Source organism: Dendronephthya gigantea, unplaced genomic scaffold (assembly GCF_004324835.1).
Source record: "Dendronephthya gigantea isolate DGI-Jeju-01 unplaced genomic scaffold, DenGig_1.0 000000F, whole genome shotgun sequence".
Lineage (NCBI taxonomy): Eukaryota > Metazoa > Cnidaria > Anthozoa > Malacalcyonacea > Nephtheidae > Dendronephthya > Dendronephthya gigantea.
In genome coordinates this window covers 7,716,147-7,742,480 of record NW_021163010.1, presented here as the reverse complement: position 1 = coordinate 7,742,480, position 26,334 = coordinate 7,716,147, and the positions used below count along the sequence as shown (strand labels likewise).

General features: G+C 36.3%; 2 protein-coding genes across 2 annotated transcripts; both read left to right on the top strand.

The window, feature by feature from the left end:
• The first annotated feature begins 368 nt into the window (after positions 1-368).
• On the top strand, positions 369-12,902 carry LOC114521784. Its single transcript, XM_028542327.1, has 9 exons — positions 369-506; positions 2,251-3,722; positions 4,317-4,704; positions 6,038-8,086; positions 8,317-8,382; positions 9,640-10,269; positions 10,866-10,931; positions 11,268-11,327; positions 11,460-12,902. Exons 2-9 carry the CDS (start codon positions 2,418-2,420, stop codon positions 12,677-12,679), a joined length of 5,784 nt encoding a protein of 1,927 aa, XP_028398128.1. The 5' UTR covers positions 369-506; positions 2,251-2,417; the 3' UTR covers positions 12,680-12,902.
• A 9,688-nt stretch (positions 12,903-22,590) lies between these two features.
• LOC114521764 (tetratricopeptide repeat protein 28-like) lies at positions 22,591-26,308 on the top strand. Its single transcript, XM_028542306.1, has 2 exons — positions 22,591-26,177; positions 26,257-26,308. The coding sequence occupies exons 1-2, from the start codon at positions 22,591-22,593 to the stop codon at positions 26,306-26,308; spliced, it is 3,639 nt and encodes a 1,212-aa protein (XP_028398107.1).
• Positions 26,309-26,334: the final 26 nt, after the last annotated feature.

Here is a 26,334-nt window from a genome sequence, read left to right as displayed (position 1 = left end):
GTAAAAAGAAAATAATGTTAAAAAGAGATTTCAAAGCAAGCAAGGTCAGTTCAGATTTTGTTACTGATCAGCAATTATCCCATTATTCAAGTATTTTACTTTTCTCACTTTTTCGAAAATACTGATTCTGATCAAATAAGATCTGATTGACCAATTCTGCCACTAACCATAGTTTAAAGTTAACTGCCTTTTTATACAACCGGCGCCAATGAAGAAACTTTGTGGGTCCGGCCTGTCGGCCTTTGATTCATTCGTTAGATGATGTTAGGCTGTAGGCTGTAGCCCACGCAGTACGCAGAAAACCTGGAAACGAGGATGATGACGTAAGAGACATGCATTTTATTTCGGAAGTCGGAACATCCAAGACGAAGAAATATCTGTGGTTAAAATATGCTTGTTGAGTTGATGCGCATTTTATATATATAAATGCTTTTCACACAAACGTCTCGATATGTGGAATAATGTCATATTATTTCAATACGGAAGTTTGAGCCATTTGTGGACAGGTATGTCGAAGTAAATTAAACTATGTTATTCTATGTATAATACAGTAAAATTAATGCATATTAGAGTCAAATCCAAGCGTATGCTTTACCTTTCGTATGGAAATATTCGAAATTAAGGAGGTAAACACCTTATATGGGTTTTCATCTATATTTAAAAGACCGTCCAAACTTCAAATACAAAAATTGATAATTATACGGAAATTTTAGTGTGCGATTCACTAAATCAATAGCATATTATATCTATATATGATATCAAGAAATAGAATGACGAGCACTCTTGCCTGTAACCCGCATTATTTTTCGAAAGTCATTGGCTAAGGCAGCCTGCTAAATTGATAACACAAGTACGCTGTACGCCATTATGGACGTCACGTGCATTTTATGCGCTTTTCTGTATACGTTGAACTTCCGTGACAGTGAAAAAAGAGGTACGTGGTGCGTACAGGTCGTAAGCCCACAATCCCTTGCAAACAGAGGCTCTCGGATAATCCAAATTGGCAACCAGAATTCCTGGTTAAAAATAACTGTGCGTGTGTCAAACATTTGATACATTCGGAAACAAACTTGTACGAAAATCGTCATGATTGACGCTTAACAGAGCAGGATATCGTCCTGTCGAGCTATTGCTCATAAATCATTGTAATAGAACGAATAGGAGTGCAATTAATGCCAATTAATACGAGGTTACAAAATGCAGGTATGCAATTGCACGATTTATTGAACTTCATTATAATTATTAAGTTTTTATCCCACTAAACTTGGTAAATAATTATTAAAAGAATTATTATTATTAGAAATTATTATTAGAATTATTAAAATTCGTCATTATTAACTATATTTTGTATCCTAAATGATAACACTGTGGTGATTTTTATTAGTTATGAACAAGAGTGCAATTACAACAACCAAGGTTACACAGAGAATTTGGTGGGGGCTGGGGAAAACTGCTTGGGGGTGGGGGGGTCTACAGAGAAGAGTTACCATAGCCTTTTGAAAATATATCGCATTACCTGAACTATTAATAACGTAAAATTTATCTTGTTTTGAAAGAGGGCTATAGACTTCTAAGATTAGTTTAATTTTCTGGGACTGGGGGGGATCTGTCTTTGTCTGCACCTAACTTTTAGCAACCCGTTTGTAATAATCATACTGATTTGGGTCTCTCAAATTTTATTGCCACAATTGAGGGTAAATTTATACCAAACCGAAACGACTCAGTCCGTTGCCAGGCCTATAAACATTTTGGTTTTCAAAGACGAATGACGAACCGTGGTCTCTGTGCCATGCATTCTAAACTGCCGTTACGAAGGGGGAGTGCGAAAAGTCGCGTACCTCTATCACATTCACGGATGACGAAACTTGTGCTGGGGAATAGACCTTATAGTTATAGAGATACCATGCGCGACTTTGCATTGGTTTTTAGTTACCCATTCACGAGTGCACTTGCGCTTGATTTCTTAACTCGGCGATAAAAAAGAAATTTTCTGAAGGAACACACTAACATTAGTAAAACTGCCAAGAATACCTGCAAATTGTTGTAAATTACGGAAAAAATAATTGACGAATTTTGTACTACGGCCGGAAGAATGTAACTAAATTATTATGAAAAAAAGTACCAGTGTAAATGAATTACACAATCATTGCAAAAGTTGGTCAATATCACACGAGATCCCCCTCCCCCACCTGACTCGTTCGCCAAAACCTGCCCACCCCATGACATAAGAGTTTTTTTCTTTTCCTCCAGCAATTAAAGCACACAGCACTACAAAGGATTTCTAACGTATTGTGAACAAAGAAAAGCCCTATAGAAAAGCACATTAGAGACGCCTAGCTTGTTCAACGACAATCTTCTTCAGCAACGATTGACTAGAATTGCAAATTTCAGAAAAATTACTGTATGCCAAATAGGAAATGGCTGGGATAAACATTGTATTAGGAGATTATTATTTGTCAAAGAAGAAACTTAGGGAGGCAATTGAATACTATGAAAAATCTTTAGAAATTCCATTCCAAATAGGAAAGAAAAGAAACAAAACACGTGCATACTTTGGGTTAGGAGAGGCTTATAGATTAAACAAGCAGTTTCAAAGGGCAATTGAGTACTATGAAAAATTATTGAGAATTGCACAGGAACGAAAAGACAGGGAGAATGAAACAATTGCATATCTTGGGTTAGGATATGCTCATGGATTGAACAATCAATTTCAAACGGCAATTGAGTACTTCGAAATATCATTGAAAATTGCACAGGAGCGAGAAGATAGACACAATGAAAAACTTGTATATCTTGGCTTAGGACAAGCTTATAGATTGAACAATCAGATTCAAACGGCAATTGAGTACTACGAAAAATCATTGAAAATTGCACAGGAAAGAGAAGATAGAGAGAATGAAACACGTGCATATCTTGGGTTAGGATATGCTTATAGATGGAACAATCAGATTCAAACGGCAATTGAGTACTACGAAAAATCATTGAAAATTGCACAGGAAAGAGAAAATACAGAGAACGAAACACTTGCATATCTTGGGTTAGGACATGCTTACATATTTAATAATCAAATTCAAACCGCAATTGAGTACTACGAAAAATCATTGAAAATTGCACAGGAAAGAGAAGATACAGAGGGCGAAACACTTGCATATCTTGAGTTAGGACATGCTTTTAGATTAAAAAATCATATTCAAAGGACAATTGAGTACTACGAAAAATCATTGTCAATTGCAGAGGAAAGAGGAGATAGAATGAATGAAACAGTTGCATATCTTGGGTTAGGACATGCTTATAGATTGAACAATCAGATTCAAACGGCAATTGAGTACTACGAAAAATCATTGAAAATTGCGAAGGAAAAAGAAGATAGAGAGAATGAAACACGTGCATATCTTGGGTTAGGACATGCTTATAGATTGAACAATCAGATTCAAACGGCAATTGAGTACTTTGAAAAATCATTGAAAATTGCACAGGAGCGAAAAAATAGAGAGTATGAAACACGTGCATATCTTGGGTTAGGAGATGCTTATATATTGAACAATCAGATTCAAACGGCAATTGAGTTCTACGAAAAATCATTGAAAATTGCACAGGAACGAAAAGATAGAGAGAATGAAACACTTGCATATCTTGGCTTAGCATATGCTTATAGATTGAACAATCAGATTCAAACGGCAATTGAGTACTACGAAAAATCATTGAAAATTGCACAGGAAAGAGAAGATAGAGAGAATGAAACACGTGCATATCTTGGGTTAGGACATGCTTATAGATTGAACAATCAGATTCGAACGGCAATTGAGTACTACGAAAAATCATTGAAAATTGCACAGGAACGAGAAGATAGAGAGAATGAAACACTTGCATATCTTGGCTTAGGACATGCTTATAGATTGAACAATCAGATTCAAACGGCAATTGAGTACTTTGAAAAATCATTGAAAATTGCACAGGAGCGAAAAAATAGAGAGTATGAAACACGTGCATATCTTGGGTTAGGACATGCTTATAGATGGAACAATCAGATTCAAACGGCAATTGAGTTCTACGAAAAATCATTGAAAATTGCACAGGAACGAAAAGATAGAGAGAATGAAACACTTGCATATCTTGGCTTAGCATATGCTTATAGATTGAACAATCAGATTCAAACGGCAATTGAGTACTACGAAAAATCATTGAAAATTGCACAGGAAAGAGAAGATAGAGAGAATGAAACACGTGCATATCTTGGGTTAGGACATGCTTATAGATTGAACAATCAGATTCGAACGGCAATTGAGTACTACGAAAAATCATTGAAAATTGCACAGGAACGAGAAGATAGAGAGAATGAAACACTTGCATATCTTGGCTTAGGACATGCTTATAGATTGAACAATCAGATTCAAACGGCAATTAAGTACTACGAAAAATCACTGAAAATTGCGAAGGAAAAAGAAGATAGAGAGAATGAAACACGTGCATATCTTGGGTTAGGACATGCTTACAGATTTAACAATCAGATTCGAACGGCAATTGAGTACTACGAAAAATCATTGAAAATTGCACAGGAAAGAGAAGATAGAGAGAATGAAACACGTGCATATCTTGGGTTAGGGCATGCTTATAGATGGAACAATCAGATTCGAACGGCAATTGAGTACTACGAAAAATCATTGAAAATTGCGAAGGAAAAAGAAGATAGAGAGAATGAAACACGTGCATATCTTGGGTTAGGACATGCTTATAGATTGAACAATCAGATTCAAACGGCAATTGAGTACTTTGAAAAATCATTGAAAATTGCACAGGAGCGAAAAAATAGAGAGTATGAAACACGTGCATATCTTGGGTTAGGACATGCTTATAGATGGAACAATCAGATTCAAACGGCAATTGAGTTCTACGAAAAATCATTGAAAATTGCACAAGAAAGAGAAGATAGAGAGTATGAAACACGTGCATATCTTGGGTTAGGACAGGCTTATAGATGGAACAATCAGATTCAAACGGCAATTGGTTACTTTGAAAAATCATTGAAAATTTCACAGGAACGAGAAGATAGAGAGAGCGAAACAGTTGGATATCTTTGGTTAGGATATGCTTACAGATTTAATAATCAAATTCAAACGGCAATTGAGTACTACGAAAAATCATTGAAAATTGCACAGGAACGAGAAGATAGAGATAATGAAACACTTGCATATCTTGGGTTAGGGCATGCTTATAGATGGAACAATCAGATTCGAACGGCAATTGAGTACTACGAAAAATCATTGAAAATTGCGAAGGAAAAAGAAGATAGAGAGAATGAAACACGTGCATATCTTGGGTTAGGACATGCTTATAGATTGAACAATCAGATTCAAACGGCAATTGAGTACTTTGAAAAATCATTGAAAATTGCACAGGAGCGAAAAAATAGAGAGTATGAAACACGTGCATATCTTGGGTTAGGACATGCTTATAGATGGAATAATCAGATTCAAACGGCAATTGAGTTCTACGAAAAATCATTGAAAATTGCACAAGAAAGAGAAGATAGAGAGTATGAAACACGTGCATATCTTGGGTTAGGACAGGCTTATAGATGGAAAAATCAGATTCAAACGGCAATTGGTTACTTTGAAAAATCATTGAAAATTTCACAGGAACGAGAAGATAGAGAGAGCGAAACAGTTGGATATCTTGGTTAGGATATGCTTACAGATTAATAATCAATTCAAACGGCAATTGAGTACTACGAAAAATCATTGAAAATTGCACAGGAAAGAGAAGATAGAGAGAATGAAACACGTGCATATCTTGGGTTAGGACATGCTTATAGATTGAACAATCAGATTCGAACGGCAATTGAGTACTACGAAAAATCATTGAAAATTGCACAGGAACGAGAAGATAGAGAGAATGAAACACTTGCATATCTTGGCTTAGGACATGCTTATAGATTGAACAATCAGATTCAAACGGCAATTGAGTACTACGAAAAATCACTGAAAATTGCGAAGGAAAAGAAGATAGAGAGAATGAAACACGTGCATATCTTGGTTAGGACATGCTTACAGATTTAACAATCAGATTCGAACGGCAATTGAGTACTACGAAAAATCATTGAAAATTGCACAGGAAAGAGAAGATAGAGAGAATGAAACACGTGCATATCTTGGGTTAGGACATGCTTATAGATGGAACAATCAGATTCAAACGGCAATTGAGTTCTACGAAAAATCATTGAAAATTGCACAAGAAAGAGAAGATAGAGAGTATGAAACACGTGCATATCTTGGGTTAGGACAGGCTTATAGATGGAACAATCAGATTCAAACGGCAATTGGTTACTTTGAAAAATCATTGAAAATTTCACAGGAACGAGAAGATAGAGAGAGCGAAACAGTTGGATATCTTTGGTTAGGATATGCTTACAGATTTAATAATCAAATTCAAACGGCAATTGAGTACTACGAAAAATCATTGAAAATTGCACAGGAAAGAGAAGATAGAGAGAATGAAACACGTGCATATCTTGGGTTAGGACATGCTTATAGATTGAACAATCAGATTCGAACGGCAATTGAGTACTACGAAAAATCATTGAAAATTGCACAGGAACGAGAAGATAGAGAGAATGAAACACTTGCATATCTTGGCTTAGGACATGCTTATAGATTGAACAATCAGATTCAAACGGCAATTGAGTACTACGAAAAATCACTGAAAATTGCGAAGGAAAAAGAAGATAGAGAGAATGAAACACGTGCATATCTTGGGTTAGGACATGCTTACAGATTTAACAATCAGATTCGAACGGCAATTGAGTACTACGAAAAATCATTGAAAATTGCACAGGAAAGAGAAGATAGAGAGAATGAAACACGTGCATATCTTGGGTTAGGACATGCTTATAGATTGAACAATCAGATTCGAACCGCAATTGAGTACTACGAAAAATCATTGAAAATTGCACAGGAACGAGAAGATAGAGATAATGAAACACTTGCATATCTTGGGTTAGGGCATGCTTATAGATGGAACAATCAGATTCGAACGGCAATTGAGTACTACGAAAAATCATTGAAAATTGCGAAGGAAAAAGAAGATAGAGAGAATGAAACACGTGCATATCTTGGGTTAGGACATGCTTATAGATTGAACAATCAGATTCAAACGGCAATTGAGTACTTTGAAAAATCATTGAAAATTGCACAGGAGCGAAAAAATAGAGAGTATGAAACACGTGCATATCTTGGGTTAGGACATGCTTATAGATGGAACAATCAGATTCAAACGGCAATTGAGTTCTACGAAAAATCATTGAAAATTGCACAAGAAAGAGAAGATAGAGAGTATGAAACACGTGCATATCTTGGGTTAGGACAGGCTTATAGATGGAACAATCAGATTCAAACGGCAATTGGTTACTTTGAAAAATCATTGAAAATTTCACAGGAACGAGAAGATAGAGAGAGCGAAACAGTTGGATATCTTTGGTTAGGATATGCTTACAGATTTAATAATCAAATTCAAACGGCAATTGAGTACTACGAAAAATCATTGAAAATTGCACAGGAACGACAAGATACAGAGGGCGAAACACTTGCGTATCTTGGGTTAGGACATGCTTATAGATTAAACAATCAGATTCAAACGACAATTGAGTACTTTGAAAAATCATTGAAAATTGCACAGGAACGAGAAGATAGAGAGTATGAAAAAGGAGCATATCTTGGGTTAGGAGATGCGTATAGTTTGAACAATCAGTTTCAAGCGGCAATTGAACACTATGAAAAATTATTAGGAATTGCATGGCGACGAAAAGATAGAGACAATGAAACATATGCATATCTTCGGTTAGGAGATGTTTATAGATTGAGCAATCAGTTTTCAACGGCAATTGAGTACTATGAAAAATCACTGGAAAATTCAGAGCAGCGTGAAGATAGAGATTATGCTATACGTGCCTATTTTGGTTTAGGGGATATTTATGTTGTAAACAATCAGATTGAACGTGCGATTGAATGCTATGAGAAAATTGCAACTGAAAATGGACGCACGTATCATGATAAGTTTGCGGAAAACGTAGCTCAAGAATTGTCATTTGCAGGTACTTTTTGCATGCTAAATTTTGGTAATTGCAAACTTTAACTCAATAAAGTAGTTATATATGGCAATGAAGGGTGCTGAGAAAAATTCATTTTGCCTGGACCTTCTTTTTAGTAAAGTACTTTTTTATTCAGATTTATGGGACCGTCAGCGAATCGAATTTTGTGTAATATCATATTAAAATAGCAAAATTAAAATTGTTAAGTGCCGTTAAATTTCTTTGCTTTACAGATTCGTTTACAGGGGAATCGAATTCGAAGAGAGCTGTAACATCTCAGGAAACTGAGCTTTTGTCAGGTATGTTCGCAGAACACACTGAGACAGAGTTGGCCACATTTTTTTTCACTTTTTCAAGCCTAAATGAAACGTTGGTAGTTATATGGAAAAGGTCGATTGAGTTATGCTATTTACAGAACATTGAATCAAAATAAATTGAGGATGTTTATTCATGAAACTATGAGCCAGGGTCAGGGATGAAATGTTTTAAAAAATTAATTGCCACGAAAAAGGAGGGAATAAAAACCCGCGCATATCCTGGGGCTAGAAGTGAAAGTGCAATTGATCAGTTGACGCTGAAATGAGAGTTTAAAGGGACAAAAGTACTGTATACAGGCCATAACAATTAATAGCATGGAACATGTCTGCATGGTTTACAGGAGATAGCTACAGATTTATCTCTAGGCTTATAGATTGACCCAATTCTATAAGCTCTGCAAAAAATTGATTTGTCCTGAATTTCTTATTTTTTCTACAGCTTTCCCTTTTTTCATATTTTCCATCGTATATATATGACATGCAGGCATATCCTGAAATATTATGTGTGTATGTCTCCACATATGATCGCAATTTTTCAATATGTACCTCTTCGTCCCGTGCAGATATGGTCGTTTCTTTGGATGATCCAATTTTGTTCCCTGAGTTTGCGATTTCCTCGGGCGAAAAACAAAGGCTCTGGGGATAATCGAAATCAGGGATGATTCTGTTTGGTCGTTCACGCCATTTAAATCTTGTAACACAATACAAACCCAATAAAACTGGAAATGAGGAATTCTGGCTTCCGATTTGGATTATCCCGGAACCTTTGTTTCCTCGCCATGGAAATTGCAGGTTCGGGGAACGAGATTGAGGATGATTAAATCCTGAGATTAAGGCCCATCAGCACTCAATTTTTTTCACGAATGAACATTTTTCACATTGCATCTGCTGTGCGCACAGCGGTATTCCGTTCAACCTTTCAGGGTTGAACGCCCCCACTTCAATTAAGCTTCTAGCTACGGTACGATATATATTCATATATAAAGAAATCAGTCAGGCATACGAAAAATACATGAATATTTTCTCCCTTCAATTAAGGTTCTAGCCACAGGACTCCCTGCATGCATGTGTGCCAATCGGGACTATCGAATATCCTTTCTAATAAGTGCATGCACTCTTTTAAGAAAAATTTACTTGAAAAATCTCCGCGAAGAATACCCCAATTCTCTCTCAGATCTTCTCACGGCTTTTAACTCCTACTTTAAATTTGACTCGAATTATTCTGTGATATATGGACAGATGACTCTGACGACGAGGGATACGAGCAAGCTTTACGTCTGAAAAGATTGGGAAAATGTTATGTTAATCTTGGAAGATTGGAAGAGGCCCTGGAGTGTTTTCAGAAGGCTCTAAAAGTTGTTTCTGGTCGTCGTGAGGATGCATTTGAGGGAATTCTAAATGAATGGTGTGGATTTTGCTGTCGTTTCCTGGGAGGCTGTGAAAAAGAGGCAAAAATGTTTTACGAGCGGGTAAAAGAAATCGCAAAAAGCGCAAGAGAAAAGAATCAAGAATATCGTTCAAACGAAGCCATTGGACATATATTATACAAAACTGGGAACTATAATCAAGCGAAGGAATATTACAACGAAGCGGTCAAGGTTGCTACAGAACTTGACGATAAACATCGCGAAGGACTGTCTTGTCTTAACTTTGCGGGTGTATGTTGTAAAGCTGGTGATGATGAGACGGCAGTTCAATTCTATGAGAAGGCGGGACATATTTTTGATTCAGAACATAAAGATCACATCCAGCAAGAAAAAGCCCTTGTTGGTTTGGCTGTTTCTTGGTTCAATCTTGGAAACACTAGAAAAGCGATGGAATCAATTGAAAAAGCTCGAGAACTTGCAAATCGCGTAGAGGAGGAAGCAGGTGATTATTTGCGATGTTTGTTTTCCGCGAATCGCTAAACTAGCAAAATCGAGGAAATAATTAGCGGAACAGAAGGACAAGTATAGGCTATATTTGCACGATCTATAGCTGAATATTGTTTTGAATAATCGAAATAAATTATGTAATGTTGGGTTATGTTTTCAAAATACCCAAAATTTTCCGCTTGTTTGCATTTCATGATAATTCTTCCTATTCTTTTTTTGCAAATCAGCAGCGGGAAGAATTCCCGAATCTTTTTGGCTGGATTTATGTAGCTATCAGCTTACAGTAATTAATTGCATGAAAACTATAAGAAATCGTATATTTAAGCGAAATTTTGTCTGTTTTGTTTTTCTAAAAAAAACTATATGTGCAAAGTCAATTATATGAAAGACTCTCTTTGCTAATTCAATATAGATGCATGCATGAGATTTTTTCTGCTGTTGTCCTTTAAAGAAAAGTAGGAGATTTGCGTATTATTGGATAATGGTAACGGAGGAATATCAAATTCCTAATTAAATGTCAATATCGGATATCACATAATACAAATGGACTAATTATTTGTTCATATTTTTTTCCGCCGTTCTCCAAAATAGATTCGCCTGCAAAAGAAACGATTTCAAAGGAAGCCGAACCATTTCAAGCAGCAAATGCTATTGCAGGTAATTTACATATATATGCATGTAGCCATTTTTTAATGCCCGTCATGCAGACGCACTGATCCAACGTGATTTAGCGTTCCGATTATGCCTCTAGCAAAAAGCGATGCGTTGAAATGAATATATTTGCTTACATAAGTTATCGGAAAAAGATAATGAGCTTGCTTTGCGCCTGTTTTCAAGTTCCGTGCATTGGGAACAATGCGCATGGAAAATGTTTGTTTCCTAACGTAACCCTAACCCTAACCCTAACCCTAACCTTTTTTCAACCGAACTCAATATGATCACTCTTTAATAATTATACGAAACAATGTATAATGTTTTTTCACTTTTAACCAGATTTAGCAAGACCAAATTCAAAAAATGTGCTTAGATTTCAGGAAGCACAACCAGTTACAGGTAATTTGAACCACCAGATGTATTTTATTTTTTATGAAAGAACTTCTGATAGACATCAACCGGTAATTTCAACATCTGCTCTTAAAGCTGAAAGAAAACTACGTATTGTTTTTTTCCAAAAAATATTTTTAGAATGGGTAAACCTGGTAATGGAGGAAATATGCAACCTAAGCAGAACAGAAAGACTACGGAGTGACGACCTGGTTTGTCTTGAGAAATACATCAAAGAATTTTCTGCTACATACGTGTATACTCATCAGGCGTCGAGAAAGAAACCTCTAACAAAGAAAATTCGTAAGTCAATGACAGAAAATGTCAAGTCGGCAGCTTACAATAATTTGTTAGATCAAAATAATCGCACTAATGATGGAAAAATTGTCGATGCGAATGAAGAAATTGTAAACTTTGCCAAGAATGATGTCTACAAGAATGCTTCAACTAAAATGCCTGCAAGACTTCTCGCTTCTTTGGCAACTTATGTTAAATCCATCGCTCGCATTTCTTGCGGAAATGCTGTGGGAACGTGTTGGCTTGTTTCGGACAGGCTTGTTATAACTAACTTTCATGTTTATATGCAATTCAATACTGAAAGATTGATTTCTCAACTGAGTAAGGAACAAGAAGATGCTCAAAATAAAGTAACAGAAAACACTCAAGGCATGGCAACAGAGGACACTCAAACCGAAGGTATGGAAATAGAAGATTCACAGAATGGCCAATTGCCAATAAACGTTTTATTTGATTTCTTCTATCCTAACCAAGAACAAAATAGTGTGATGGTGAAAGTTGATGAAGAACAAGATCCTATGCTCGAGAACCCGCACTTGGATTATAAATTCTTGCGTTTGAAAGAAAACCAAGTTCTTAGTGATCGTCTTCTTCTTGGTCCCATTGTCCGAAGTTACCCATTACATGAGGGGCGAGTTATCATCATTGGTCATCCGGGCGGTAAGGAAATGCAGGAAGAAACATGCGTCGTTGTAAGCAATCATTCTTGGCGTGAAAAACTTAATGTACGGCATGGTGTTCAAACTGGTGTACACATGACCAACACAGAACTGCTTAAAGCAACTAAACGATACGTAGATTGCCTTCCGTACGACACAAGCCTATTTTCGGGTGCCAGTGGTTCCCCAGTTTTCGATTTTGATGGAAAGATCGTCGCGATGCACACGCAGGGATACACACTGGAAACGGCAGGACAAACGCGCTGTTCGCTGATGGAGTTTGGTGTGCAGTTTAATGCGGTATGTCAAGACATAAAGCGAAAATATGAAGCAAAAAGAATCAATATTAATGTCGAAGAACTGTTCCCAAATTATAACATGAATCAGCCGATGGATGTAGAATAATTGTACTATTAGGACCGGAATTTGGTTCAGTCTGCTCTTTAGGGCAAAATAATCGAACGCTTGTCACTAAAGCAATATTTTACCAGCGCCAATAGCGTATAATTTTAAATAATTTACATTGTAGAAAAGTCGTTTGATACTAATATTTAGGTTTGAACAAGGAAATACTTTGCAATTAAGAATATATTTACACATGTTATGCATTTTTATGAAATATATTACCGCTGACCTTATTAGAAAAATATACTCAAATAAATGTATCTCTCTAATCTCGTAGAATATAATAATCGCTTTGTAGCGCGTTTTCCGGTAAAACTGTTAGGTTGGAAAAATTCTATTAACAGGCATAAGCACCTATATAAATATACGTGTTTTGGTTGTGCAAGTCCGTGTTTTGCTGCATGCATAAAGTTTATTTTCGAATGAAGTCTTGTAATTGCTGCATGTTTAATCGCGGAATTTCTTCAATATTGTATGAAGCCGCACAGATTAGTCGAGATGCATGTCTACATTGTAGACGTCGTCGGGACTGAAATTTGTGTTCTCATATTTTCGGCTGTTCACATGCAAATTTAATTTTACGCATAAGGCAACATTTTTGGCAAATTGCGCTTTTTTATTATATGGCAAGCATCACTTCCGGTGAAATGGAGCTCAGTGATTGGCTGAGAAGAATTTTCAGTGGTCCATTACTTCCCGTAATGGATCGAAACTTTCCCGTAATGAACCGGCGTTACTAGCGATACCGATTACGAGATGAAAAATAGAGAAATTCTGAATGAAAAAGGCAAAAATAAATGCTCAAGAGAAAATTTAATTGATTTTGAAATTAATAAGAAGTCTCCAGACAGTTTAGGTAAACTAAATAACTCAATATTTTGTTTTTGTTTTTATCAAATGCGTATCAGCTAGCTAATACGAATTTGTAAGTCTTCCAGGCTTTTTGCTTGACGTATTTTTATAGACGTCATTTCTAGCAAAATTAAGAATTTGTTGATCCCACTATAGTTCAGTGGTGGATCCCAATGGACAAATTTTCTATCATTGTTGCCAAATAACTTATTATTTGGTTTCAACAAATTATTGTAAACAGTTGACTTGACACTTTCTATCATCAATATGCGAATTTTCTTTGTTATTGAGGCGCCTTTTTGGTCTTGGATGCACGATACGTGCACACGTTGGTCGCCGAAAACTCTTTGATATATTTCTCAAGATACACTGGGTTAATGGTGAATGATCGGTAAACTTTCTGTTCTGCTTGGGTTGTATTTATCTTCAGTCACAAAATTTACCCACTCTGAATTTTTAAAATTTGATTTGAGTTTAGTTTTACATCTTTTCGTGAAATTTTAACGCTACTAACGGGTGGGGACAAAAAAGTGGACAAGGTCACATGGCATTTCTGCATAAATAAAGGTGATGAATTTTGGATTAGAAGCGTGGGAACGAAGGCTTGGTTATCTTAGTAAACAAAACAACGGTGTAAATATCAGGAGCACATCACATTGGTGATAGTAGTTTGAGTTTAAAACATAGACAAGAACTTGTTGTGAATTTTTATGCAGCTCATGTCATTAGAGGTGTTGCATACACTGTTAGACTTTTCAATCAGCAGGGGATAGCCCGAAGCAATTTATATAAAATTATTAAAGACTTTCAAGAAAGGAATACAACAAAGAGGAAAGTTGGAGATGGGCGAAAAGCAGAAAAGTTGTCGCCCCAGAAGAGGAAGAAGTTGGTGACGGCTGCAACAGATAAAACTTGTGTTTCACAAGAAAGTACCAGAATGCTCTGAGAAAAAAGGCAGAAAAGTGCTGTAGAAAATTGGTTAGAACTGTCCTGAGACCCTCCTCGAGTGCGAAAGTTGTTATTGATGATGAGTCATATTTCACATTTAGCTATTCTCATATTCCATACTATGAAAAAAAAAGTTTGAACCAAAACTTCTGATGTGGTTGGAATCAGTGAAGAAGGACACAGTGAACCATTCTTTGTTCCTTCAAAACGGAAATATTCATCGTCAGGAATGCATTCTTAATCGTTTGAAACAATACCACTCAGATAACAATTATGTCTTCTGGCCGGATTTGGTCTGTGAAGGTGGTTGGGAAGCTGAAATGGAGAGGCATCTCAAACTGCGCATGAAGAAAACTATCCGCGAACTTGACTGGAATGTAGTATAGAACATGATGATCTCAGTCAAGACGAAGATCAATGAGAAAAGCTGCGGACACGTCACCAGTCTGCTCTTGTAGATTAGATCTGATAAATATGAAATATCTTGTTGGGTATTGATATTAATTTTCATAGTATTTTCACCTATGCTCTTTCTTTACCTCAAGCATGTCAACTTTGTCCACTTTCTCTAGACTACCTCTTCTTAACTGCGGGCAGTGTGGAGCAAATTTGCCCGGTCAAATTGTATCATGCCCTTTTATTATAGACGTACGACAGGGTTCTTTAGTTAGAATGAGATCGTTAGATGATCTTCACTAATTTGTAAACTTCTTAAGTTATTTCCAAGTTCACTTCTTCCTCTAAAGCCTTAGCAAGAATTTCAGCATCTTAATTGTGCCTGTTCCTCTTTCTCATCAAGTTCTTGTTCTAACTGCCCCTTGTCCTGCCTGTGGTTATGTAGAGGATATGTAAACCGCCCAGAAATTTCACCCCTACTTACTTTTAAAGAACATGTCAAGAAGATTCGTGACTCCGATTCAAAATCAACGCATAAAATTTACAATGTGAAAAAATGTGACGTTATTAATGTCTTTTGCACGTCTTCGTTTGCTCGCACTTCCAGGACAGTCGACTGATTTAGAATGCTGGAACAGGGATGAGAAAACCTGATGAGTCTGACAAGCTTAACGGTTGTCATACGAAACAGTTCTGTAGTAAATAAAATTCGATGAAGTGACTCGTGTTTCTCATCCTGCGTTTTCCTTTTGGATTAGAATTTCTGAAACATGAAACGCGTCCCGTTACCGAATCGCGCCCGATCTCATTAGTCAATAGCTGGCTGTCGGTCATCAAATTCCGTCGAGAACTTCGGATAAACAAAACTTGGAACACCTTTTAATTCCACTCATGCATCAAAAACGCCATGTGCACAGGGGCGTAACTGTTTGGGGGGTGTGGGGGGGGGGGGGTGTGACACCCCCCCAATTGTTAAAAACAGTGTTTTGGTTGGGCAATTTGTTGGGAATTTGCAGAGCAGACCGCTGGGTTCAGGCTGGACAATTTTTGCCCAAATTGATAAAAAAAACCATATGAATACTAAACAAACTAACGAAACTTTAAATTTACATGCAGCTATAAGAATTGTAAGTTAGTAAAATCGATCCAAATAGGGGTTCGCTGGTTAGAGAGACTGCAAATGCGCAGTTTGCAGGAGATATCGCTTCTTGAAAATCAGTTCGGGTGCGGGAAGTCTTGAAAATTAGGCGTGGGTGCGACTTACAATTCGAGAGAAAGTTGCCAGTCTGAGAAGGCCGTTTCCGACGATCTAGAGGACCGAATTTTCGAAAATCTTTCTCTCGGCGCCAACCATGGTGGCGCCTGGTAGATTTCAATAATTTCCGAAATATATATCAAAATCTCGCTTTCAGTTTTATGAAGCCGGGTTTGCGTAATAAATATATAACTGTCTCACAGCCTATCAAAAAGAGCTATAATTGCATTTGGTTGCCACGCCCTTTTCCGCGTATTTGTTGCAGGTCACGCCCTTTGGTAGGGCAAATTTGCTTCACACCCCCCCCCCAACGCTTAGGGTCAAGTTACGCCCCTGCATGTGCATGTATGTTTTTGTTGTGATCGTCTTAGCTATACGTTTCAGTGAAGTTCTAGCTATACGCTTGTTGCAAAATCACGGTTCAACTTCACAATTCATCATTTTTATTGGCATAACTGCTGGAGAGTATATAATGCGACAACCAGTCAAACTGGCATTAGCTTTCCATATTGCCTAAAGGCTAAATAACTTTGCATACGACACGTAAGTGTTTCTCTCCGTTTTTTATTACATTATCAATGGAATGAATCATAGATCTAAATCCAAATGTGGTGTTATTTGACATTTCATTTTGATATTGTTAAAGAACATAGAGAATATGCATCTATTCTTGAACCTCGCCTTTTGATACGTATATTAACCTCAAAATGATCTGCATTGAAATGGCCGTGTCAAATCGAGAGGATATTGTGTTATACTTGCATTATAATGTATACGAGGCCGAACAGAGAAATGCAGATGTTTGTATATTTAGCGGCGTCGGCAATGAAATTTGTGTTCTCATTTATATTTGTACGTACGTTTATATACGCACACTTGCACTTGTATATCCATGTGCAGGGTATCGCTTAGAATGCTAAATTTACAGCATAAATTATAGATTTCATTAACACTTCTGTTTGTAGCACAGGATAAGTAATTGCTTGTACCGCAGCATGACATGGTTAGGCTTATACTAGTTGGCAAGATATAGCGACCATGAAAAATGGTGGCATAATTTCACTCTAGACATGTGTCGAGTTATTGTAGCAGGAATAATTTTCCCTTGCCCACAACAGAATATTCTAATTTCATTCTAATCATTACAACCAAATTTTGACGAGCAGCTTCCTCTTGGCTCAAGTTGGTTACATTGCACAGGCTCAGACAGATTTGAACATATGTCTTCTCATACTTCCGGCTTATCAAAATTCTGAAAATACACATGTTGCGTAACTTGCGTAATAACAGTGATAGGATAGATATAAGTTTAGCTATTTAGATGTTTGCGATGGACTAATGACAGTTTTTTCCAGACTTGTGGTCCACTGTTGAGTTGTGGCATTTTTACTTTTGAACAATAGCGTTTCTAAGATAGGGGTTGATTCGATTGTTGATTAATAAAACGAATCCAACCAAATAGATTGAAACAATGCTCTCACGCGAAATTCACGCTCCTCTTTTTTATTTCCAGGCATTTATTCTGAAGAAGACTTTACTAAACTGTTCTGTAACCCTCGCAATCTAATTTAATTTCCATAATTTTTGTTATTGCTCCATGATAACAATTTTAACTGATTAACTCCTTTTATCTTAGAACGCTATCGTTGAAAGTAATACGCCTCAATAATGGTAAACAAAAACCGTCTTTGTCTAAACACATAAGAACAGCCCTATAACTTGCAATATAACACCTTCCAGGGTAGATATCACGCGCGCTATGTGTGTAAATAGCCAGACCTATAGATCCACAGCCTCGTACCCAGGCGCAGCTCAGGGAAATAAAGTAAAGAAATTAAGTATAAAGAATTATATATAAATAAATTATGAATATAGTTTATTATTATGTGATTAAGTTCACTGACGAAGCTTAACGCTAAATGCAACGTTATATATTTTACAATTACAGCGCGGGTGTTCGATAGATCACCGCTTTCTCGTAATGATCTGACGATGCTTTCGGAAGTAACCGAAAAAAAACCCATTATCCTTAAACTCTTGTTTTAATTTTTTTGTCTTTTTGCATCTCTTTTTACTTTCTTAAAATTGTCTGCTTAGTATACGTAATCCTGAATGTTTTCAACATTGGGCAAATTGTTCTGCAGTTGCAAGCAACAGAGTAGTCCTATTGGGCGAGAGCTCGTGTGCCTGACCTTTGACGTTTCAGAACACAGTTTACTTCCATTAAACGCACCATACACGCACCAACCTGCATGTACGTGCATGTTCTGGTTGTGACCGTCGAGTAAATTTTATCTTTGAGTGAAATTAAGTCCTTCGACCACTGTGTATGTTCTGTTTATGTCGAGTGTATTACAGCTGAGTGGCGCTCTTGATAACCAGCCTACACAATTCAACGAATTTATCGGAATAGCTGATGTTTAGTAATTATTGCGCCATTCAGTCAGACGTAGCCGTGGATTCTCAACGTAAGGCACGTAAGTGTTTCAGTCCTGATCATTTTAGTGCACGCTCATTAGTGAAAGACAAAAGCAGTTAATTAACATTCATTGAATAAGGGTTCGGACTTGATATTTCATTTAATGGATATTTGTTTTGTGTTTAGTGTTAAGAAATTAACATATATTGCGAAATATCATAGAAATTAACTTTCATATTTCCGGTTGATCGCATGCACCTATAATGCAGAGCCTATAATGCTTCGTTTAGTTTATAAACATTAAATAGACCTTTCTTGACATGTACACTTCCGTCTGTGTTAAGGGATCGATATTTTGTGCTTTGTGCACGTTACACCATGATACGGTCACGATTATACTTACGATCTAGCTACTATAAATAATGCAGCAAAATTTTCCCATACCTTTCCTCACAATTTTACTAGTCGGGGTTTGATGTATACTTTGAAATTTGAAAACACGTTGAACACACACGACTATTGTTTACAAGAGCGGCCTCACGAGAGCGGTTTAGCGAGGATGCGTCCCGCGGTGCACATTCTAGGGAAAAAAACATTTGTTTCTGGTGGTAAATATTGCTTCTAAAAGTTTGGGCATGTTAATCAGGAGGCAGTTTATTCATTTTAGTGGTCCAGGGCTAATTTGCATGACGCAAGAATACTGCCAAAAATAACCACTTTGTTTTGTAATGCAAATTGGTGGACTAGTGCTGGGTCCACCCCTGGAGCAAAGTGCAATGTATTATACACATGAACCGCTCGTTGATTGTAAATTATGCAATATTGACTTGATTTTAACATATTTTCATCACCGTTCAGTAGTTATTCAAATAAATGAATACAAACATTGACTAAGCATTGTCTCAACAACCTTTCTTAATTTCCTAAACCATTTCCCCAAGAGGGCAAGACAATCGGGATAATTCAGGATAATTGAGAGTGAATAAGCCCTCTGGCATTGTGAAAGTTTCTTTGAAACATAAAATCACTGTTACTGCAGTAAAAGAAAAGAGTCAGAAAAGCTATACCAGGTTGGTGACATATAGCAGCTATTATTTCTGAAATACAATTCTCAATATGTACCAAACATGTCATAATGGACAATATCACAGGTATTACACTGTATCAAGTTGCATCCATGCTCAGGAATGCTAAAATATGAACAATGCTAATCAAATATGACTTGGCTAAAATTGTATTTTCTGCAAATAAAATGTTGATAAAAGCATTCGAGTTTAGAAAAGTTCAATTTATCTCCATAAAAGATCGTAACAATTTCTGGCATACAAAAAGTTAAGAAATTCTTAGACGTTTCCTCTAGTTAAAAAATCAGTTGGATTTCATGCGGATTCTAAAATAAACACGAATGAGTCAATGAAATTCGGAAAAATGAAAATTATCGGTGCACTACAGTAATTGTTAAATGAATCAATGTGTTAAGAAAATGCAGATTCTGTGCCCAAATTTACTGCATTATTAGAATGTAGAAAGTATGATTGACTCTTACCTTAGCATTTTAAATATAAAATTGGCTTTTTATAATATTGTTACTGTACTGATTATCAGGTAAGCCTATTAATTAATAGCTTACCAAACTACAAATCTTATATGCTATAGATTTCGCAATCAGTTTTATCTTACCGGTATCAGTTTTATAGTTTTTATATTGAATTATTTAAATTTTGTAATAAATTAAATATTTGTTTCATATAATATATCCTCTCATCTTCAAATATATCGTCTTCATAAGTCACCAATATAATAAGCACTGGCACGTCACAAATTTTCACAACTTGGCATGCAACATGTACGCTTCGCGTACCTATTTTAATATATTATAACCACAAGTAATTTATTAGTTTATCTATACTTTATTATTTTATCTATACAATCGTCGATACATTTATTTACAAAGTTATCAAATATTGATAATAGGGACCTTAAGCATGTAGGACGGCACACGACGACGACATGGTTGGAATACTACTTCTTTAAATTAATGTTATGGTGAAACGTTGTTGTATAATTGCGTTCGACGAAGGAGAACTTCCTAATCGTGACGTCACGGCTGAATGCTATGTCGTTTTGAGATTTTTGTGTGGCATTTGCCTCGCTTTCGTGTTTTTGCGTTTGCTTCGCCTGCCGAATTTCTTGTCGCGTCCTAATTTCTCGCGTGCTTTCCGTATTTTGTTATTGTTTATAGGAGTTAGAAGTTAGGAGTTTAGGAGTTTTGGGCTTTTGTATTCGCCTGTTTGATTAAGAATTTGCATGTAGGAATTGTAAAGATTATTTTGATTTTGAAGTGTTTGAAATATCAGTGAAGATTCTTATCAAAGCATCAGGAATCTATCTTGCAGTGTTTTAACGATGAGAAATCCGATCACCGAACGCACTTGCTAATATTTGATTACTTCTAGTTATATTAACTGTGCTAATTTAATGAGATAGTGACGTTGATAGTGATAAGACGTTGAAAACATTGTGTTTGCGTTTCGGGACAATTTTATAGAGCCTAATTCGTTGTAGCGCTCCTCTGGGTCCTGAAATGCAGACGTTCTACATAGGACGTAATATATGACGTTTTGCCGTTGTAAATAGAACGCAGATAGGTATTTAATAATTTATTTCTTTTCAATGAAGAATGTATTGATAGCTGCCGTCGTCGTGTTCCCGCCCTACATGCTTAAAGTCCTTAATAATTGGAAAGGAATAACACTCTTTTGTTTGAGGTTACGAAAGACTTATTCGAAACTAAATTATTAAAGGTCGATATGCTGACATATTGAAAGGGTGACTGGGAGAGGATTGAACAATGTTGTGCCGCCCATACTGCTATTTGCAATCAAACGCGCCACGAGCCGAATTTTTATCGTTGTTTATTAGCAGTCAACGTTATTTTAACCTCTACTCAACGTTACGTTCACCAACGTTGGGCTATTCAACACGCAACGCAACGATTTACGGGTGATTATCAACGTAAGATGCTGTATATTCTTACATTTATAAGATTCACTGCAGACTTTCGCTATTAGGGTGTTTGAATAAAAAAATGTGCATGTTTTGATTTGCCAGTTTTAATGAGTTGACGGTTGAAGTATTTTAAAAACTGTCACCCAAATTATCGCTGCATATTCAATCAGAAAAGTTGTGATGCTATTAAAGCGTGAGATTTTTTTAGTCCAGTAGTCTACTATATCACTCTTATCGTAGTTTCTCCGAGTGCGGTGAATTTGACGTTGCACAATTACGAGAAAGCAAAACCCCACGCGAGCTGATGATCAATTTCGTTCGAAGTATCCCGTTGATATTTAAACACAAGTTATTGAACACCTTTTCGGTAGCCTTCATATAAAAGGTTTAATCTAATCTAAAACAAACCAAATTTATATGAAAATTTAACACGATAATATAGGACCACATATTACGAACTGTTTAGCAGTTTCAATCACTAATTTAATCACACAAGTTCCATTTATACATGCAACCTTTCCCATAATTTAACTGGAACCATATTTATGCCAGGGCGTAATCTTAATAGTTACGAATTATCATCCTCTATTTCTAAACAAAGTTCATGCCGCAATTGAAGCATAAACTAAAGTGTAGCTTATGCTTCGCGATCATTATGACGTCACTGAAGTCACAGCGCACTGGGGTTTTATTATTTCAAATATTTATTCGGGTTCTTATATGCACGTACACATGCGCGAGTAAGCATTTTAAAAACTGCCTATATGTTATTACTCAGTGTAATAGCATAACTGATAAAATCTGAGCTACAACTACTTAACGAAGTAAATGAAACAGCACAATTATAAAATATGCATATAAATTATTTTCTTTTTTTGCAGTTGCCAATTGCAAACAGCAAGACTAGAATGATTTACGTATAGCACGCACCGTTCGTACAAAGTACCACATGTCGGACATGTACTCAATTTGAGGCGATCTTTTTTATAGTAAATACATCTCAAAATAATCCGGCATTCACATTAAAACGAAATGGCGGAGAAAATCTTTGAATTAGGAGATGCGATTGTGTACTTTGAAAATTTATTGAAACTTGCACAGGAACAGGAAGATAAAGAGGATGAAATGCGCGCATATTTTGGATTAGGCGATGCCTACAAATCTAACAATCAGCTTCAAACTTCAATTCGATACCATGAAAAATCGTTGAAAATTGCACAGGAAAGGGGAGACAGGGTGAACGAAACTCGCGCTTACCTTGTATTAGGAGATACTTATAAACTGAACAATCAAATTCCAGCAGCAATAGAATATTTTGAAAAGTCACTAAGGTCCGCACAGGAACAGGGAGATAGAGAATTTGAAACACGTGCATATTTTGCATTAGCGGAAAGCTATAGAATAAACAACAATATTCAAACTGCAATTGATTACTATGAAAAAGCATTGGAAATTACAAAAGAAGAAAACAGCGAGTTTGCAACACTTACATATCTCCGCCTAGGAGAAGCTTATCGATTGAACAATCAAAATCAGACCGCAATTGAATATTATGAAAAATCATTAAAAATTGCACTGAAACGTGAAGATAAAGAGCGTCAAGCACATGCATATCTTGGGTTGGGAGTAACTTATAGATTGAACAATCAGATTCTAACGGCAATTGAATATTATGAAAAATTATGGAAGATTGCACAGGAACGAGACGACAGCGAGTATGAAACACGTGCATATCTTGGGTTAGGGGAAGCTTATACATTGAATCATCAGAATAAAAAAGCAGTTGAGTATTATGAGAAATCATTAAAAATTGCGCTAGAGCAAGGCGATGGAGAGCATGAAATGCGGGCATATCTTGGGTTGGGATTAGCTTATAGATCGAACGATCAAATTCAAACGGCAATTGAGTATTATGAAAAATTAATCAAAATTGCCCAGGAACAAGAAGATAAAGAGCGTATAACATACGGATATTTTCTATTAGGCGAAGCCTACAGACTGAACAATCAGTCACAAAAGGCAATTGAATACTATGGAAAATCTTTGAAAATTGCACAGGAACGAGAAGACAAAGAGAATGAAACACGTACATATTTTCAGTTGGGAGATGCTTATAGATCGAACAATGAGATTGATAAGGCAATTGAGTACTATAAAAAAACGTTGGGAAATCTACACGGAGGAGAAAATAGACTGTATGAAACGCATGCAAATCTTGGATTAGCAGATGCTTACAAAGTAAACAATCAGATTGACAAGGCAATTGAGTACTATGAAATATCATTTAGAATTGCACAGGAACGAGAAGATAGAGAGAGTGAAACACGTGCATATCTTGGGTTAGGAGATGCTTACAAAGTGAATAATCAGATTGACAAGGCAATTGAGTACTATGAAATATCATTTACAATTGCACAGGCACGAGAAGATAGAGTGACTGAAATGCGTGCATATCTTGGCTTAGGAGTAGCTTATACATCGAAAAATCAGAATGAAAAGGCAATCGAATACTTTAGAAAATCATTGAAAATTTCACAGGAACGAGAAGATACTGAGAATCAAACACGTGCATATCTTGGATTAGGAGTAGCTTATTCGTTTAACGATCAGATGCAAATGGCAATTGAATGTTATGAAAAATCACATGCCTTAGGACGAGAAGATAGAGAGCGTGAAACATTTGTGTATTTTGCATTAGGAGAAGCGCACAGATTAAACAATAACATTGAACAAGCAATTGAATACTATGAAAAATCACTAGAGAGTGTACAGGAAGGAAAAGACAATGAGTATGAAGCACGTGCCAATCTTGGCTTAGGAGATGCTTACAAAGCGGGCAGTCAGATTCAGAAGGCAATTGAACACTACGAAAAGTCAATGAGAATTGCACAAAAACGAGAAGATAGAGAAAACGAAACACGTGCTTACATCGAGTTATTAGATGCTCATAGATTGAACAATCAGTTTCAAAGGACTTTTAAATACCATGGAAAATTATTATCGAAAATTACACAGGATGAAGAAGATAGCGAGTTTAAAACACGTGCCTGTATTGGGTTAGAAGAAGCTTATAGATCGGGCAATCAGATTAAGACGGCAATTGAGTACTACGAAAAATCCTTAGCACTCGCCCAAGAACGGGATGATAAAGAGCATCAAACATGTGCATATCTTGCTTTAGGCGATGCTTATAAAATGAATAATCAGTTACAAACGGCAATTGAATGTTATGGCAAATTATTGAAAATAGCAAAAGAACGAGAAGATAGAGAGAATGAAACACGTGCTTATCTTGAGTTAGGAGAAGCGCACAGGTTGAATAATCAAATTGAGAAAGCTATTCACTGCTATGAAAAATCGTTGCAAAATGTACAGGAACAAGATGACAAAGGGAATCAAACACGTGCAAATCTTGGTTTAGGAGATGCTTACAAAGCAAACAATCAGTTTCGAAACGCAATTGAACACTATGAAATATCGTTGAGAATTGCACAAGAAAGAGAAGAAAGAGAGAATGAAATACGTGCATATATTGAGTTAGGAGATGCCTATAGATTGGACAATCAGATGGCGAAAACAATTGAATACCATGGAAAATTATTATTGAAAATTGCACAGGAACGAGGGGACAGAGACTTTGAAATACGTGCATGCCTTAGCTTAGGCGAAGCTTATAAACTAAACAATCAAATTCAAATAGCAATTGAATATTATGAAAAATCATTAAAAATTGCCCAAGAGCGCGAAAATGGAGAGCACGAAATGAGTGGATACCTTGCACTAGCAGATGCTTATAGACTTAACAATCAGTTACAAAAGGCAATTGAATGCTGTGAAAAATTATTGAAAATTGCACAGGAACGACATGACAAAGAGAATGAAACACGGGCTTATCTTGGGTTGGGAGAAGTTTGTAGATCGACCAATCAGATTGAAAAGGCCATTGAATATTTTGAAAAATCATTAACAATTGCCCAGGAACAAAACGATAGACAAAACGAAAACCATGCAAATCTTGGGTTAGGAGATGCTTACAAAGCAAACAATCAGATTCAAAAGGCAATTGAATACTATGAAAAATCATTGGAAATTGTACAAGAACACGAAGATAGAAAAAAGGAAATATGTGCATATGTTGATTTGGAAGATGCTTATAGATTGAACAATCAGATTCAAAAGAAATTTGAATACCATGGGAAATTATTACTAAATATTGCCCAGGAACGAGAAAATACTGATGAAGCAAATTCATATCCTGGTTTCGGAGGAGCTGATACATCGAGCAACCAGATTGAAAAGGCACTTGAATTTCATGCAGTATTACTGAAACTCGCAAAAAAACAAGAAGCTAGACAGAATGAATCACGTGCATATTTTGGATTAGGGGAAGCTTATAGAATCAACAATCAGATACAAATAGCCATTGGATACTATGAAAAATCGTTGGGAATTGCACAGGAACAAGAGGACAGAGAGAATGAAACGCGTTCATATCTTCTGTTAGGAGATGCTCATCGATCAAACCATCAGTTTGAAGAGGCGATTGCATATTATGAAAAATCATTGCGAATAGCACAGGAACAAGAGGATAATGAGAATGAAACACTTGCATATCTCGGGTTGGGAGATACCTACAGATTACAAAATGAAGTTCAAATGGCAATAAAATACTATGAAAAATCATTAAAAAAAGCTCAGGAACGAGAGGACAAACGGAATGAAACACGTGCATACCTTGGGTTGGGATTAGCTTATAAATTGAATAATCAGATTCAA

Bases quoted from the DNA above. Each gene is read 5' to 3' on its own strand.
- LOC114521784 (XM_028542327.1), top strand. From the start codon at position 2,418: ATGGCTGGGATAAACATTGTATTAGGAGATTATTATTTGTCAAAGAAG. The intron at 3,723-4,316 runs GAAGATAGAGAG...AAAATTGCACAG, and splicing joins TGAAAATTGCACAGGAAAGA to GAACGAGAAGATAGAGAGAA. The intron at 4,705-6,037 runs GTGCATATCTTG...TATCTTGGTTAG, and splicing joins AGATAGAGAGAATGAAACAC to GACATGCTTACAGATTTAAC.
- LOC114521764 (XM_028542306.1), top strand. From the start codon at position 22,591: ATGGCGGAGAAAATCTTTGAATTAGGAGATGCGATTGTGTACTTTGAA. The intron at 26,178-26,256 runs GTTGGGAGATAC...AAAAAAGCTCAG, and splicing joins GAAACACTTGCATATCTCGG to GAACGAGAGGACAAACGGAA.